At 35.3% G+C, this 18,017-nt stretch overlaps 2 protein-coding genes across 8 annotated transcripts in view; both read left to right on the top strand.

Moving 5' to 3' along the window:
- Positions 1-5,507, top strand: part of numa1 (nuclear mitotic apparatus protein 1) — a 27,260-nt gene extending 21,753 nt beyond the window's left edge. The window contains exons 21-23 of the mRNA XM_016462539.1: positions 1,743-1,829; positions 2,017-2,247; positions 5,194-5,507. Coding sequence (XP_016318025.1) covers positions 1,743-1,829; positions 2,017-2,247; positions 5,194-5,217 — 342 coding nt within the window. The 3' untranslated portion in view covers positions 5,218-5,507. The remainder of the gene's footprint in view (positions 1-1,742; positions 1,830-2,016; positions 2,248-5,193) is intronic.
- Positions 5,508-6,550: 1,043 nt separating this feature from the next.
- LOC107670123 (nuclear mitotic apparatus protein 1) overlaps positions 6,551-18,017 on the top strand; it is a 12,817-nt gene continuing 1,350 nt past the window's right edge. The window contains exons 1-15 of one of the 7 annotated variants that reach the window (XM_016462626.1): positions 6,551-6,595; positions 7,794-7,843; positions 7,926-8,011; positions 9,114-9,193; positions 10,254-10,339; positions 11,635-11,703; positions 11,785-11,875; positions 12,136-12,283; positions 14,233-14,366; positions 14,455-14,566; positions 14,640-14,757; positions 14,839-14,976; positions 15,058-15,171; positions 15,831-16,700; positions 16,774-17,049. In XM_016462626.1, coding sequence (XP_016318112.1) covers positions 7,802-7,843; positions 7,926-8,011; positions 9,114-9,193; positions 10,254-10,339; positions 11,635-11,703; positions 11,785-11,875; positions 12,136-12,283; positions 14,233-14,366; positions 14,455-14,566; positions 14,640-14,757; positions 14,839-14,976; positions 15,058-15,171; positions 15,831-16,700; positions 16,774-17,049 — 2,364 coding nt within the window. In that variant the 5' untranslated portion in view covers positions 6,551-6,595; positions 7,794-7,801. Of the gene's footprint in view, positions 6,621-7,792; positions 7,844-7,925; positions 8,012-9,113; positions 9,194-10,253; positions 10,340-11,634; positions 11,704-11,784; positions 11,876-12,135; positions 12,284-14,232; positions 14,367-14,454; positions 14,567-14,639; positions 14,758-14,838; positions 14,977-15,057; positions 15,172-15,830; positions 16,701-16,773; positions 17,050-18,017 lie in introns of those variants that run through there. The other 6 variants (XM_016462627.1, XM_016462629.1, XM_016462630.1 and 3 more) reach the window with 6 other exon arrangements.

Here is an 18,017-nt window from a genome sequence, read left to right as displayed (position 1 = left end):
GCTGAGCAAAACCACGTTCATATTCGCGCGATTTTTTGCGAAGCTCGTCAGTGAACAACGGCTCTGTGTAGTTAATGCTGCTCAATGTGAAAGCCCGCAGGTAATGGAGATTTACGGCTGATTACAGAACCGGCTTTACTGATAAGATGCGCGTTAAATATCGCATGCGATTTATCGTGCAGCCCTAGACTAAATAAATGTTTATTTAAGGAAATATGAAGGGGCAAGTATTGACCCCAGTTGATTGAGCGGCTCTGAGAGTCACTTCTTCACAACAACCTTTAAAATAAAACAAAGAAAATGTGACACATATATGACTATTGTACAATAGATTTTAATTCTCAGAGTAATACTTAGAGTAATCCTCTAAAAATTGTTTTAAAGGGGTGGTTCACTGTTTTTTTTCTAGGCTTGATTGTGTTTTTTAAATTTTTTTCACATAATTTACCTTTATTCCACACCGCTCTGTCCCTTCTCTGAGAAACGCGCTGATCATTTTCTGCTTTTATGAAGCCCCGCCCTCAGAAATAGGCGATGGGCTATGATTGATTAGCTAGCCCAGTGTGTTGTGATTGGCTAAACCGCCTCTAGTGCACGTCTAATCGGCCCGCCCCTCACCTCAGCTGCATGTGCTCCGGTTGCTTCTGTTAGCTTTTAATATACGGTTTTATCTTGATTAAAGCTATAATACAGTACGGCAACTGTATGCGCGTCCATGTTTAACGCTTCTCATAGCTGTGTATAATTGGAACAGTTCATTGTTGGAGCTGAGCTGAATGAGAGCGAGAGAGAGAGAAATGCAGAGTGTGTGCAGAGCAGGGGGACGCGAGGAACAGTATTAAGAACCGCTGCTTCCCCGGGAAGTAACTTCTTGTAGTCCCTACCAGCCGTTTTTGTAGGCATTAAACTGCCAGAATTTTAAAAGATGATGTCTCCATTTGCATTGAACTTTCAGCTTCGTAACTTTTCCAGATATTGTTTATGCTCAAACAGCAACATTACACACTAACTAACGTTAAAAAAGTGAAATCGCAATGAACCACCCCTTTAATAATCTTAGATAACACTATTTTTTTTAATTGTTTTGATTTGTTTGCAAAAAAATACAAAATTAAATCAAAGGAATTTTAAAATTATAAATTGTAAAATTTTCATTTGACTAAATTTTAAAAGATTAATCAAATGGTTAATATTTGATGAACACTATTTTTTATGATAGTGTTCATCAAATATTAACCATTTGATTAATCTTTTAAAATTTAGTAAATTTAAAAAAGTTTAAGTTTTTTAAGCAAAAGTTTTCTGCTCTATAAATCCAGAAAAATGTAAATGGGCAACACTGAATTTATGGAAAAATAAAACATAGGGCCCTATTATCATAAAAGATACAAAAAAAAAAAAAGGTTAATTCAATGAATTCAATTTTTTTAGACATGCTTTCTGTTCATTAAAGTTTAATTAAACCATTAAAACAGAATCCAGAAAAATTCAAATGGGGAAAAAAATCACAGAATTTGGGAGAGAGAAAAAGGTATTTGGGAACAAATTGAACCATTAAAACTAAACCAGAAAAATTGAAATAGAAAAAAAACAAACAAACAGAATTTGGGGGAAAAAAATAAAGCTCAATTTATAGGACCAGAATTTCAGAATTGGTTCTGAATGTCTTTAAATCAATCTAATAAACTGTAAATGTTACTAAAATGTAAAACTGTTGTTCACAAGTAATGGTGTTTTCACAGACGAAGAAGTTGGCAAGTTGCTTCCCGCGACCAATGACACCTAAAGTCAGGTTCGGCAACAGTCAAAACAGACCTCCAAACTCGCCGGTAAGATACTTTTATTAGACGTCTGTGGTTGTTACTAACCTAGACTTTAATTGATAGTAAACTTGCTTGCTTAATTTATTAAAATTGCTCATGCCAACTTTACTCAAATTTTATGTTATGTTGTTGTTAAAGAGTGCATTTCATAGAGTAACAATAATTGTTTTCTCTCACTTTCTTTCATCTGCAGGCCGAGCGAAGGCAGTCTGTGATGTTCAGTGTTGTAAATACTCCAAAGAACAGCGGTCATGGTGACAGCAGGCTGCAGCGTGGCCTCAACAAGCTGCGTAACAGTGCCCGCAAATCTCCCGCCGTAGCCAGTCGTGCCCTGCGTTCGGCGGTGGCCGGAAAGTCTCCTCTGGACTCCACTCTGAGAAAGTCTCCTCGAAACAAATCCCCCAAATCCTCCAATGTCAAAAAGGTAAATAAACACTTCTGTGTAGGAAAACACTCTCTGTAGTCATTAACCAAAACCATGTGGCTTTACTTATTATCTGATATGCAGTCCAGATGGTAGAACATGCCATGGTAAATATAATGCATTCAAAATTATGTTTTATTTCTTTAAATTCCAATATTTGTGGTTCGAAATTGCAGGTGTATTAAAAGCATTTGCTGTGTGTTTAGGAAACACAGTGACTCACGCCGCTAATCTATGCCTAAGTATTTAACTGTATGTGTCTGCTGTTATGTGTGGCAGTAATACTTAACACTGCAGGTGTCTTTCCACTGTGGGATTATTTCACTCACCCTCTGGTGTTAAAGGAATACTTCACCCAAACATGAAAATTTTCTGAAGATTTACTCATTCCCATGCCTTCCAAGATGCAGATGAGTTTGTTTCTTCATCAGGTTTGGAGAAATGTAGTATTGCATCACTTGCTCACCAATGGATCTTCTGCAGTGAATGGGTGCCGTCAGAATGAGAGTCCAAACAGCTGATAAAAACATCACAATAATCGACAAGTAATCCACACCTCTCCAGTCCGTCAATTAATGTCTACAGAAGCCAAAAGCTTTTTGTTTGTAAAAAAAAAAAATCCATCATTAAAGGGGTCATATGATGTTGCTAAAAATAACATTATTTTGTGTATTTGGTGTAATGAAATGTGTTTATGCGGTTTAAAGTAAAAAAAACACATTATTTTCCACATACTGTACATTATTGTTTCTCCTCTATGCCCCGCCTTTTTGAAACGCGTCGATTGTCTTTTTACGCGTTGCGTTGCATCGCGCCGCGTAAACATAAAACTCTGTCTGCATTTGTGATCAGAGAAATGACAAACAACAAGTGCTACTCAACTGCCCAAAACTCACGTTTGAATCATCAGTGGCAAATCCTTTAACCCTTTAGGCGCCAGGTTTTTTTTGGAAAAATTCTGGATTTTGAAATCAAGATTTCAAAAGCTTGTGGCTTGAAAGGGCTTAAAGATAGAGATCTAATGTAAATTAGAAAAATGTTGGGCATAACCGAAAGTTTATGTGGGGTGTAAATATACTCATCTAATTTGCATATCATGACGTCATCAGGGGGCGGCCCTCTTGAATGTCATAATATTCAGGAAATAATAGATATTGAATTGATGTTTGAACTAATTTGCATGTTTTTTTTGTCTTTTTATCCTCATTCCAAATGATCAGAAAAGAGGAAACCAACAATAAAACAGTTTCCTCTGCGACCAGCACGGATCAGCTCTAGGCATGACGAAGCGGATATCGTCCTCTTTTGGAAGACCAAACAAAGTAGTTTCGCTTTCACAACGAAACACACAGCGTCTTCACGACATGGCTGCAGCGTCAACAAAACTACAGTGAGACTAAAAGTTACGTCTTCTTTCTTTGCGTGAACATTTGGGCGGCGTTATGCAAATCTTCCCACAGAGCGACGTAGACATGTGGGGGCGTGTTAGAACGAGCTGTTTTAGGTAGGTGTGGCTGACTCTTTATACTTTTATAAAGAATATCTCTTTGGATTTGAGACTTTAGTCTTTGCAACTTTACAGATCTTCTTTATGCACCAAGAGCTTGTATCACTCCAAAGAGAAAGGAAAAATTGAAATCGCATCATATGACCCCTTTAAGATGTTTTAACTTTAAATGGTCACTTCTGGACAAATCCATAATAACGCTTCCTCCAGTGGAAAAAGTCCATCACCTGTTGTCCTCACATTAAAATTTACCAAAATATTTACTTAGAAATGTTTTGGACCACTTTTATTTGAAATCAGTAATTGATCTGTGCATATTTCTCTCCCGAGTCAGACAAGATGACTTTTTCATTAGAGAGCAATGTTATGGATAAGAGGAAATAACCAGAAAAAAGTTTAAAGTAAAAAAAACATCTTAATGATGGATTTGTTTCTTACAAACACGCAGCTTTTGTCTTCACAAGACATTAACTGATGGACTGGAGTGGTGTGGGTTACTTGTGGATTATTGTGATGTTTTTATCAGCTGTTTGGACTCTCATTCTGAAGGCACCCATTCACTGCAGGGGATCCATTGCTGAGCAAGTCCATCATAAATGCTACATTTCTCCAAGTCTGATGAAGAAATACACTCATCTACATCATGAATGGCTTGAAAGGGAGTACATTTCCAGCAAATATTTGGGTGAACTATTCAGTTCACTAAAATGAACTGTGGCTTTGTGAGTTTGGTGGCCAGTGTGACCTAATTATATTTAATTAAATTTTGCAAAAATGACTTTTTAATGGTAATTTTTGGGTAATACATTACATTCAATGCAAAACCCTATAAATTAAATGTACTTAATTTTTTCAACTGAAGCAAATAGTTTCACAAAAGTCTGGCATCAGCCTTATAATGCTTAGTCTTTTGTTTTTTAGTATTTGCTTAAAAAATAAAATATTATATTATAAATATTAGATCAGTTCCAACCAAATTAACCACATTTGAAGTTGTTGTTACATGGCTGCACATCAGTTAATAATTTCTATAGTAATTGCTCAGCAAATGTAAACATCTAAACTCACCTTTTGCGGTGTCTCTATACTTGAGTTTCTCCATGTATTTGTTTGCTCAGGTTTTTTTGTGTTTTTTCGTCTTTTTTGCATGTGATTAACATAGTGGTCATGTCCACTGATATACATGCAAATATAGGCTATGTAGAACAATATACATGATATAGAAAAAAATCACAGTTGAGTTCTGTGTAGGTTTGGTGGTGGTCTCACTGTATTTCTGATGTTAGTGTAACTCCAGATCTATTCTAGAGTAACATCTAGTGTCTCACTTTCAAAATGTGATTTGTCATCCTATTTCAATTGTAATTTCTAACTTTCATTCTCATATGTATTTCAATGCATTGAATAATCTCCTGACTCCTCTTTCTTTCTCTCCTCAGGTGAAGATCAGGATTAAGGTGTAAATTTGAGGATTTTTAACTCCAAAACCATCTGTCCTTTTCTTTTTTTGTTTTTCTTTTCTCTCTTCAAATAAGTTCTTTTATTATTATGGGATGCAGTGGTCTTAATTACTGTCCTGTTTATGTAACTGGCTGTATAATATTTAAGTGTATTCCTTGTTCTGTAATAAAGTCTTTTATATCAAATCTTTGACAGGTTTTTCAGCTGTTGCTAAATAGAAGCAGTTTATGTGTGAATGCAGATAAGTTTCTATTGAAAGTTAATATACACTAAGAGTGTTTGGAAACAGTGGTTTTCGCAGTTCTGTTTAATGTTCAGTGCTTTAGAAATGTATTGTTTTTATCAAATTAAAGCTATTCGAGTTTAATAAAGAATAAATTAGCTATATAATGAGATGTATAATTTTTTTTACCTTTTTAAAACGTGTAATTTAAATTTACAGCTGCAAGATATATTTTGGATGCTGAAGAACTCTGCTTGTATATTAAAATGTGATCAATTAAAGACATCAATATTTGAGAAAAATCTTTTAAGAATTTTCCGTTTTTGCCAGGAAAATTGAGATAATGCATGTACCAGAATTGATGTGAAATGTGTTCAATATGAATTAACAAACTGAGCAGATTATGAGAGACTGTAAACGTGTACCGTATTAGAAATGCAACAAAACCAAAAGATATTAAATTGCTGATTGTGTGAAATCTTCAGACAACCAGGTGTTCAATAAAAAGTATCCTACTGGGATTCATAATCTGAATGTATGAAATTTGAGTTGTCATTTGTTTTCAGATGTGATAAACTACCTGTTAATGTTCTTTTAACAGTCAAGCTCTTGATTATCAGAGGATTGCATTCAAACTGAAGTGTATAGTCAGGTAACAAATTATTGTATATGAACAAGCAGACTACACATGTATGCAGTATTATTATTATTAAAGGAATGCTAATATTAGAATCATTTGCATAGTTTAAGAACTTATAATTCAATTCTAATAAGGTTTCCAGATGGTGAATTTTGAGTGTTCAAGCTTTCGAATGATAACCTTATCTAATTTATAACTACTAAAATATATGATAGAAAAACATTGTGACTCCCAACCATTCCCAAGGATAAGGATACTGTCTGTGATTTATGTTTCTTGATTTTCACGGGTTTATTTATAAACATTCTAAGAATTTATAAACTTGATATTACTTATTATTTTTAAAATGACGTTTCGGGAAAAGGAGTGTTTCCATTGGTCACGTAATTTATACTAGCCAATGAACATAGAGGAAGAAGTATTACGTCATGCTATATATAAATTACTAATGAGCGCGTGCCGCGTTGTTTATTATCATTGTTGTTGAGGTGTTGTAGGTGACGAGACTACTGCACAGGTCTGTTGTTTAATCATAAGATTACGCTAAACATATCTCGTTCTTTAATTTATATAATTATGCCTACTGTTATTGATCGAAGATTAACCAAACTATCTGCTCGCGCTCGCTTTAAGTGTTTGAAACCATAGATATGTATGTTTGAAACGGTCACAAGTTCGCGTTTTAAAGTGGTAAAGAGTCTTTAAATAACTAATATTATTGTACCGGTTGATAATAGAGTTTAGTTTTATTTTTTCATGTTACAATTGCTGTTATGAATATGCAGTATTTGTTTGTGCCTACTAGTTCAGATATTGCTTGCTTTATCGACTGGTGTTAATTTTAAGGGAACGATGATGAGGCGCTGATATCAGGGTTGCCAGGTCTTCACAACAAAACTCAAAACTAGCTCAATCTCGTTTCGACGGGGATTCCCGGTAAAAATCGCGTTCCGGGGGATAAAATACACGTTTTTTTGGCGGGGTTCCCCTGGTAAAATTTAATTCGCACTCCAGGGGATAAATATCAGTTAGGGTCGCTTGCTTCAACCCGCGGCAACAGTGTTAAGGTACCCAATGGCGCGGGAAAACCGCGGACTTGGCAACCCTGGCTGACATATCAGATTAATGGCTCTTGATTTGATGTGTCGTCTTGATTTCTGCCAGCTGTGCATTTGAATCAGATTCTGAGCATGTGTTTTACTGTTGTTATTTTTTTTTACAATGATAAAATTATGAATCTGACCCTGGACCACAAAATCAGTCATAATTAGCACGGGTATACGTATTTGTAGCAATAGCCAACAATACATTGTATGGGTCAAAATGATCGATTTTTCTTTTATGCCAAAAATCATTAGGATATTAAGTAAAGATCATGTTCCATGAAGATAATTTGTAAATTTCCTCCCTTAAATATATCAAAACTTAATTTTTGATTAGTAATATGCATCGCTAAGAACTTAATTTTAACAACTTTAAAGGTGATTTTCTCAAATTTATTTATTTACTTTTTTGCACCCTCTGATTCCAGATTTTCAAATAGTTGTATCTCAACCAAATATTGTCCTATCCTAAGAAACCATACATCAATAGAAGCTTGCTTATTCAAATCTCAATTAAAAAAATGGACCCTTATGACTGGTTTTGTGGTCAAGGGTCACAAATATATGCATCCTTCTAAATCCACTTTCTGTGTCATCGTTATCTATTTTAAGTGTCCATCATGCAGTTGAATGAGGTGAAGGAGGCAGCGCTGTTGTTATGGGTAAGTCGACTCTGCCATCTTTTAATGTTTTGTAGCCTACCGTTTAAACAGACGTTTATAGTGACTGATGTTCTTCTGACAGATCAACAGTGTTTATCCCGAGGAGTCCTTTACCAACATTATCCAGATGATGGACGGCCATCGACTCCTTAAGTTTGCCTACAGAGTGTGAGCTGTGATGGTTATGATAGAAATGCCTTTTTGTAACTTATTTTTTAATTCCCGCAGTGTTTCTGACTTTTGAATCACAGTGTGTCACATTCAGATTGGGCAGGTCAGATATGAAGTACTTAACTTCATAATTCAGAACTATATATATATATCTCCTTCAAAGTGTGTAATGTCCGGAAATGTCCGTTTTTATTCACTCTTCCACCTAACATACTACCATACATTTACTATGTAGTGAATGAGTCACACTGCATATGCATGAGGGTGTAAAATTAAAAATCCCATTCTATTTCTCCATAGGAGAATTGACTTAACTTTCATAACTTATAAACTGTTAAAGACAGACCTACCATTGTTAATCAATGGCATATGCTTTTGTTGAAGCCATAAGCCTGCATTTTCAACTTATTTTAAAATAATCATATTTGACAGCACAGTTCCTGGTTAAAACTACATTTCCCATGGTTCTTTAATTGCCCACATAAAGGCTTGCGATTGACGTAATAGTGACAGTATCCCTATTCTTTCTAACTACTTGACAAGCATATGTATATATTTATATTGTGTATATATATTACCGACATTACTTTTTCGTTCAAAAACATTGGTTTTAATTTGATTGTTAATCGCAATGCCTTATTGGATTGTAGTTCTCTCCCTCATTGAAGCTGTGACTTACAGTCTTGTACCTTTTGATTTTAACATTTTTTTTTCTTCAAATCAAAGTTTGCAAGGCTGTGATTTCAAATTTTAGCTTGCTAGTTCAGTTCATTGCTTGTAACTCTTTAATGAAAACTTTTTTTTAAAAATGGCAGTCGTAAAAACTGAATGGAGGCCACTGGAAAAAGTTTCACTCATTAGTGGTTTATTAAAAAGTTTCTCCTTTCTGCATTTCACTCGCTTTAACTCGTTTACTAGTCTAGTTTTACTAAACGTGGTGGTGGTGTTCATTTTTAAGTCGCTTTGGATAAAAGCCTCTGCTAAATGTAAATATGTACTGTGAATATTGTTGGCACCACAACAAATTCCTTGTGATGTTCCTCATTTGTACTCGTTCCTCATTGTAAATGTAGTGGTTAATGTGTGTCTTTGTTTGTAGGCAGGGGAAAGCTTTCTGTGATGGTTTGCTGGTGTCACCATTTCCTAATGTGATGGAAATGATCTTCAGTATGCTACAGGGTGAGTATCAATCAACAGTGGGTCAGTGGTTCAGGAGTTAGACTGCAGGTGAGAAGGTTGCAGGTTCGATGGTCAGAGTGGGTCGTGGTTTGGTCCCAGTGTGGCTACTGAGCCGAGCAGTGCTGTAGTCCTGGACGCCACACAGAGTGATGCTGGTTCCTGTAGAGCAGTGGTTCTCAACCCGCGGCCCGTCACGAATTCAAATGCGGCCCACCGTGCGATGCTTTGCGGCAAGCTTAAGCCTATTGCGTGCATTTGAACGCAGATCTCTTCAGCTGCGCTGACGGCACGCACCATACATACTGCTGCTGCTGCTGGACACTAAACACCGTCGAGCCGCTCTTAACAGTCTCGGCAGCACGGTCTCATGTTGTTTCCACCAGCGCGGCAATCTTTTTTCATCACTAATTGATGGATGTCTAAAATATAAAAATAAGGAGAAGGCTAAAACAGGCCCGAGGCCCTGCCCGCGTCTGAACTATGATGTAAAAATTGTCCCGAAGCCCAGCCCAAGGGGCGTAAAAAAGTCGAGGCCCATCGGGCCCGGGCTGAAATGCAGGGCTCTAGCTCTGATCTAGCACACAGAAAACGATTTGACTGAAAATTTATCAGAAGAGATGAAAGAAAGATAGTGGTCATCTGCATAATTCGGAAAAAGAGGCGGCTTTTCTGCATTAGGTAGCCTATGTTTTTTTTTCTTTTTTTTACTCTTTGTACAGCAGTTATTGTTCATTCTAAATTAATTTTTTAATGTAGAATGTGTTACATAAATACATGAAATGTAGAACATATAAAAAAGTGCTCGTGGCTCCTCTGCCAGTGGGTGCCCCCCCACGCATAAAAGTGAAACTCCTATTTATTTATTTCAATGAATGTAATCGATTAGATATCATAATATTTAGGCTATAATATTATAAATCAGGTCGGTTTGTATTACTGACGTAATATGTAAATGATATGCGTGCGGCCCGCGAGACTTGCACTTGGACCATAGTGCGGCCCCCCCACACGCGCATGTTTGGAGAAACTGCTGTTTACCTTTATTTCCTTCTACATGCAGCTGACTTCCAGTTCAGCCCGAGACAGGCCTCCCTCATGTTACGGAAAATCAGTCAGGGAGTCGAGCTGGAGCTTCAGCTTGCCAAGGTGCGGTCAGTGATGTGACACCATTTATGCTGGTATCTGCTAATGTAAATAATACTTTGACCCTAGAAAGTCTTCTAAATTATCTACAAGATTTACTGAAAAAAAACAACAACTGTTGCTTACAACCTACTACATGCCTTCTGTCCTCTAAGTTTTTTTTTGTTGTTGTTTTTGGTTCGTGTCTTTCTGCAGTGAAATATTTACTGATTTTTATGGAGTAAGTGTATGAATAACTTTGTATTGCTACTGATATTTCAAGATGAACACTAGGTTTACATGATTATCCATTTTTTTTTAGAAAAATTGAGTATGAGCTGCATATTCTCACTATATCATACTACATGAGCCATAAAAACCTGTTGTATAACGTATTATTCCCAACAAAAAACACACATACAAGCATTTGTTTTTAAGATTGTCTAAAGGTTGTATAAACCTTTATAAAAAATAAAAAAAAAGTAAATAATAAAAAAATCGAATTTTCAAATAACTTTCAAAAATGATTTAATGATGTTTTTTTTTTCTTCTTTAAAACCATGGAAAAAAGATAGATAAATAAATAATAATAATAAAAAAAACTTTTGAGTATGAGCTGCATATTCTCACTATATCATACTACATGAGCCATAAAAACCTGTTGTATAACGTATTATTCCCAACAAAAAACACACATGCAAGCATTTGTTTTTAAGATTGTCTAAAGGTTGTATAAACCTTTATAAAAAATAAAAAAAAAGTAAATAATAAAAAAATCGAATTTTCAAATAACTTTCAAAAATGATTTAATGATTAGTTTTTTTTTCTTCTTTAAAACCATGGAAAAAAGATAGATAGATAAATAAATAATAATAATAAAAAAAACTTAATGTTTGCAAAAACCTCCAAATCAAAGTTTGCTTGGTAATGCCAGAAGGAAGTCATTTTGTTAACAAGAAAACCATGAAATGACATGGAAAGATCCTCATAATTGTGTCTCACAAGTCAAAGTTTCTTAAATATTAGATACTTTATGGTTGAATCACAAGAAGCCTTTTTGACATTTAAATTCATTTACCTTTATTTGGAAACATTTTCAAAATAAGACTTACTTGCATGTATTCAAGATACTAAATTATTTAGAAAAACATTTCTTAAATATGATTTTTTTTTTCCCCCAAAAACATGAAACTTGGAGAATGCGTTTTTAAAACAGAATTTTTAAAAATAATTTTCCACATTGGGAAAAATACATTTGAATGTGCAATGTTAGTGTTGTGTTTGTAAAAAAAAAAAAAACTGTTAGTGTGTGTACACAGGTGGTCCTTGTTCTTTGTTATTGTGGTTTTAAAACATACAACATGGTGCCTTTGGACACAAAGACAGGGGTGAGTGTTCAGTACTGACCAACAGTTCTGTGACGTCTGTGCATTTTCTGATTATTCTCTCTCCCTCTGTTTCTGTGTCAGTTGATGATCGCATCCATGTTTCACTTTGTAGAAGATGATGCTGATGATCTGTCCTTAGACGAAGGCCTAGATAGATTTCTCACCAAAGCCTGTAAGAAGCCACATGATCACATTTGTTAATTTACTGCATGTAAAACACCTTTTTGAGTTGATGCAAGTCTTTTGAAGAAATCGTGTTTCTCTGCTTATACACTAATGTAAAAGTAGTTTTTAATAATTCAGTTTTAAAATTGGACATTAAAGCCTTGGATGCTGACATGGTGTTAAAGTGAACAAATAAACGAGTGATGTTAATGTTTATATTCCATCCTTGCAGGTCTATTGATCTTCTTTCTCTGTCTCACTCTCTAGCTGTCATGACTTTCTCCACCTCCAGCAGCGAGAACAGCTGCTGCTCGCCTTTGTACACTGATGACGAGTCCCCGATCTTCAGCCAAGTCCAAAACCCTCCCAGAGTTCAGTTTCAAGAGCATTTCACAGTGGCCTGCAGTTCCGTCAGGTAGGTCCTATTATAGTGTATATACTACCACTCAAAAGCTTGGGGTCGGAAAGAAATTAATACTTTTATTTATCAAGGATGCATTAAATGAATCAAAAGTGACAGAAAAGAGAAGTTTTTAATTTCAAATAAATGCTGTTCTTTTGAACTTTCTATTCATTAGTGAATCCTAAAAAAATATGAAGTATCACAGTTTCCACTAAAATATGAACCGTTTTCAACATTGATCATCAGAAATGTTTCTTGAGCAGCAAATCAGCATATTAGAATGATTTCTGAAGATCATGTGACACTGAAGACTGGAGTAATGATGCTGAAAATTCAGCTTTGATCACAGAAATAAATTATATTTTAAAATGCATTCACATAGAAAACAGTTATTTTAAATTGTTAAAAGATTTCACAATATTACTGATCTTACTGTATTTTTGGTCAAATAAATTCAGCCTTAGTGAACGGAAGATAATTATTTCTATATTTGAGATGCATTATAACTATATAATATCCAGCTTATTGTAAATTTAAGATTTTTACAAAAATCTTTTTATTCATCATTTGGTTTTCATTATAGAAGAAACGGACAAAAATGACACATTTACATTCACATATAAAGATACGTAGCTAATTAAAATGAAAATGGATCATTCTTTTGTGGTTCCGGAGAAAAACGTTGGCAGGACATAAAAAAAACAGAACTACAGGTGCATCTCAAATTAGAATGTCGTGGAAAAGTTCATTTATTTCAGTAATTCAACTCAAATTGTGAAACTCGTGTATTAAATAAAAGTCTTAAAATGTCTTCAATTCAGATTCAGTGGGTCTTAAATATTTTTGGTCACATTACTGCAAAACTTTCTCCTGCTGTAGTTACCACGTCATTAGAAAGAATTGTGGTAGCAGAATCCAGTAGAACACCAGCTAGCTGACCAGCATCCTAGCATGCTTTAAATGGGTTAATGCAAGTTTACTGAAAAATGGCTCAAGAATTTTACTTGCCCAATGGGACAATTAGCCTGATTAAAACTTAAGTGACAAAAAAATAACTAGTGACACATTCTGATTTTATTACATTCAGCTTAAACAGTGATTGATAACGGATAGTGTATTTCTGATATCAGTGTTGCTCCGCTGTTGAGGCCTGTGTCTGTGAGAGACTTTCATGGAGAAATCAAATCAAATGAGCATAATGGCACACATAAAGAAACTCATAGAACAAACATACTGAGGTTAAAAATTCTAAATGTTTAGTTGATTTATAACATGATTTAGTTAAGTAACACCATGACAAGTGAGCTATTTTACTCAATATTCTCACGACGCAAAAAAAACAAACATTCAAAACACCTACAGAGTGCACGCATTACGAGTGCGCTCTGCCTGATCACTGCATGTTTCAGTCTATTAAAATACAGTCAGAATGATCACAAATACAAGACATGGGGGCAGAAAATGTGTATATGAGAAGTTCACTGTATATCATAGTAATAAATACCATTTATTACAGCATTGATATTTTGTTTTCTTTTTAATTTATACACATTAAATATTACTTATATGTATGTAATAAAATGTGTATTTCCATTACAGGTTTAGGTCTTACATTTCATATAAGGTGGTATTAAAAAGGTCTTAAAGTCTTAAATTTAACTTGTTCAAGTCTGCAGAAACCCTGTACTGAAATAAATGAACTTTTCCACGACATTCTAATTTATTGAGATGCACCTGTACTTGCCTGACTGGGCCATGAGAGAAAATATTTGTTTTCAAATCTTTGAGTCCCATTCTTAACGCATTGTTACCAGTTAACTTTTTCCCTTACACTTTTCTGCCCTACGATTTTAACAGAGAAAATTAAATGGCCAATTCATGCCAATGATCAGTGGGTTCACATACTGACTGTGACTGAATGGCAGATTGCAGAATAACACGCTCTCATCTTTGATCCCCAGCTCTTCAGTGAAGGATGTTATGAGCACGCCACAGTTGTTGAAGAGACTCCGGAAAGTATTGGCACGTGAGGGAGACGTGAGGGACGAGCTGGAGAAAGAACTGGCCAATCAGATCAGCATCAATTTAGAGAAAGGTTTCCTTTTATTCTGCCTTGAGTGAGTGAGAGAAACTGTCGTGCTCTGATATGATGTTGATTGAATTTCTCTCTCTTTTGCACACAGAGGGTGTGATTTCGCAGTTACAGCACAGGGTGGAGCGAATGCTGCGGGAACAAGGAGAGCTGGAGAAGGACCATAAAGCCGCACTGCTGGAGCTCCAGGAGAAGAACGAGAGGTGAGGTGCACTAAAGGTCAAATTTGGGTTTCCAGTAATTATAAAAAAAAATAAAAAAATTTCTCCTGTACAGTCTTATCCGCAGAGTGCATGAGGTTGTAAAACAATGCCAAGACTTGAAAACCGAAAACACTCAGAAAAAGAAAGTGATTGATGTACTAACAAAGGAGAAGCAAACTTTTGCTGCTCAGGTGAGATACACATTTTTTTTTTTCTCCTTTGTTTTGCTAACCTGTTTAAAACCAATTCCTCTTTCACACTGGGCCCATCAGATGCGAAATGCCTTCGCTCCGCTGGCGACAGCTGAGGGGGACGTTGCCAAACACACACTGGCTCATGAATCTGCACAAGCTGAGTGGAAGAGCAGTAAAAAGTTTCTGGAGTTAAACGAGCGGGTAATTACTCGATGGGTAATTTTGAAGACTAGTGAAGCGGCATTCATTCTGTGAATGCTTTACTGTTCATCTCCTCCTCCTGTTATTCTCTTGCAGGAGAGTCTGAGTGAGCAGGCCCAGATACTTCAGGGAAAGATCTCTGTTCTGGGGGATGAACTACAGAAAGCTCAATCACAGGAAAAAGGAGTGGTTCTGGGAACCAGCATTGAGGTGAGTAGATAAAAAATAAAATGAAGGAATCGGTTATCAATGAAATAATGTAAAATTGGAAATCTGTTTTTAAATGGATCAATGGATTGATAGACATATTTAAAACTTTTAGTTCATGCTTTAAAATTTAATTAAAATAAAAAGTACTGTTTTTTTTTTTTCTTTTTTTAATTGTAAAACATGAGTTTAATTTAATTTAAAATTGAATCCTTTTTATTTATTTCATGTTTTAAATTGTTGTTAAAGGTTTTCATTTGTTTTTATTTTAACTACATTTTATAACATGAATTAAATAAACGGGTTTAAATTTTTCAATTTAGAGACATTTGTTTAATAGTTTTTTTTGTTTGTTTTTTTTTTTGTTTTTTTTTTTACAAATTAAACCATTTGAAGTGTCTATTTTTCAAAAAGAAATTGAATTGAAATGTATTTAAACAGTTTTTTATTTATTTATTTTAATTTAACAACATTTTGTAACAGGATTTAAATATTTTGAAATGTCTATTGAATTTCTCGTCATTGTTGACTGTGTAAATTGCTAGTATGCAAAAAAAAAAAAAAAAAAAATTATTTATATATATATATATATATATAATGTGTATATAAAATATATAAAAAATAATTAAACCACTAGTTTTGATAACCTTGTCTCTTTTCAGGCTTTGACCAAAATCGAGAGCTTCCTAACTCAGATTGTGTATTTGTCCGAACAGATTTCCCTAAAAGATGAAGAAATCACAAATTTGAGGAACAAGTATGACTCTGTAGACCATGAGCTGAAGCTTGTGAAGGAACAAAATATTGAATTAAAAGAAGTGATCAAATCAAATTGCCAAGTGCATGAGGACACTGTTAAGAAACTTCAGCAAGAGCTTGACTCTGCTGCTTCAAATGCTTCAGAAAAACAAGAAGAGATGCTGGTTCTGTCAGCGGAGGTAACGTCTCTTAAAGAGCAGATCTGCTGTTACAGTGAAAATGGAGTGCGGAAACAACAAGAACTGTCTGTTTTAGAGGCACAGCATGGTGTGTTGAAGGAAAAATTGACGTCTCTTCAGAATCAGTTGGCCGAGGTGAAGGAATCTGAGCTTAAACGGGAGCTTTGCCATCAAACAGTGCTAAGAGAAAAAGCTCAGGGGCTCGAGAGGACTGTGAGGGAACATCATACCGAAATTTCCGCTCTTGCCTCAGAGAGAGATGCTCAAATAAGTTCTCTTAAAGCTGAAATGAAGAATCAACAGCTGAGATCCCAGAGGCTGCGAGCTCAGCTGGAGCTGAAGGTGGAAAAGCAAAACGGCTCCATTCTTGCTCTTAAAAACATGGCTCGACAATGGAAGCAGCAGAATGAGGAGCTCCTGGAGAAGCTGAAGATCATGTTCACACAATTACAGCATTACAGTGGTAAAAACAAGGAGGAACGGGAGATGAACAAATCTCTTGTGAACTCCCTGCAGGCCAGAAGGAGAGAAGTCGAAGATCTTCAGGTGGAACGAGACCAGGCGAAGGCCAGAGTCAAAAGCTTGGAGGCTCGGGTTGGTTTACACTGAATCCTGCTGTCTTTTTGAGGTTTCAGTGTAGTTTCATGTGCAACTGTGTTTGTTTTAGTTGGCCGTCGCTGAAAGGCATCTGCAAGAGCGGAGGAAGATGACCGATGACACTGAGGATGTGAGATGCAGGGAAACACAGCAGGATACCAACAATGAGAGCTTGAACTTTGAGCTGAACTATTCGTTTAATGCTAATGCACATGATCTGCCTGGTATCGGAGTGGAGGATAAACCAGAGCATACTGCAGACGACTGGATGCGTGTCGCAGAACTACAGGTGCGAAACAAAGCCTGTCTGCCTCACCTGAAGAGCAGCTACCCTCTAGAGTCCAGGGTAAGCGTACCTGCTAGCATCTGTATGCTTTGGTTTTACTGAAATACAGGTTTGAGTCTGGCCTGTTTTGTGATTCACATTTCTCATATTTCCAATGTTTTTTCACTAAATTAAACCACTATTTTTTTCAGACACTGGACCTGATCACTCCCATTTTATAATAAACACTTAAAGGGATAGTTCACCCAAAAGTGAAAATTCTGTCATTAATTACTCGCCCTCATGTCGTTCCAAACCCGTAAGACCCTCGTTCATCTTCAGAACACAAATGAAGATATTTGATGAAAACCGAGCTTTCTCACCCTCCATAGACAGCAAGGGTACCACCACGATCAAGGCACAGAAACGTAGTAAGGACATCGTTAAAATAGTCCATGTGGCATCAGGGGTTCATCCGTAACTTTATAAAGCTACAAGAATACTTTTTGTGCGCAAAGAAAACAAAAACGATTTTATTCAACAATTCTATAGAGTTTTTTTTTTTTTCTTGGGTCTGAGGGTCCACTGAATTTTTGAGAGAAAATGTGAAAAGGGAAAAAATTGCTTTAAATCTAGTTTTATGAAAATTTTGAATTTATTTTATTTTACTTTTTTGCTTGAACGATCTATATAACATAGTTCACGTTTCTTTCAAACTTAGGGTGCACTTATTTTATTTATTTATTTTTGAGAAATGGGCGGAGGGCAATATTTATTTTGAAAAAATTAAATTACTAATTTGTATTTTTTTTTTTTTTTTTTTCAAACTGGGTTCTGTGGGTCCACTGAATCTTGTAATGTATTTAATTTATTGTTCATTTATATTTTATTTCTTTATTTATTGGTAATGTATCCACTTTTTTAAAAACGCATTTAAAAGCGCAACACTTACAATTGTATTTTTTATTTTTTTTGTGTAGCTGTTAATTTAATGGCAAAGTAATATTATGCAAACTATTTTAACTTTTTTTTTTTTTTTTTTTTTTTTT

Source organism: Sinocyclocheilus anshuiensis, unplaced genomic scaffold, assembly GCF_001515605.1.
Source record: "Sinocyclocheilus anshuiensis isolate Anshui unplaced genomic scaffold, SAMN03320099.WGS_v1.1 scaffold48, whole genome shotgun sequence".
NCBI classification, from domain to species: domain Eukaryota; kingdom Metazoa; phylum Chordata; class Actinopteri; order Cypriniformes; family Cyprinidae; genus Sinocyclocheilus; species Sinocyclocheilus anshuiensis.
Note: the sequence above shows the minus strand (reverse complement) of the source record. Positions and strands in the feature narration are given on the sequence as shown.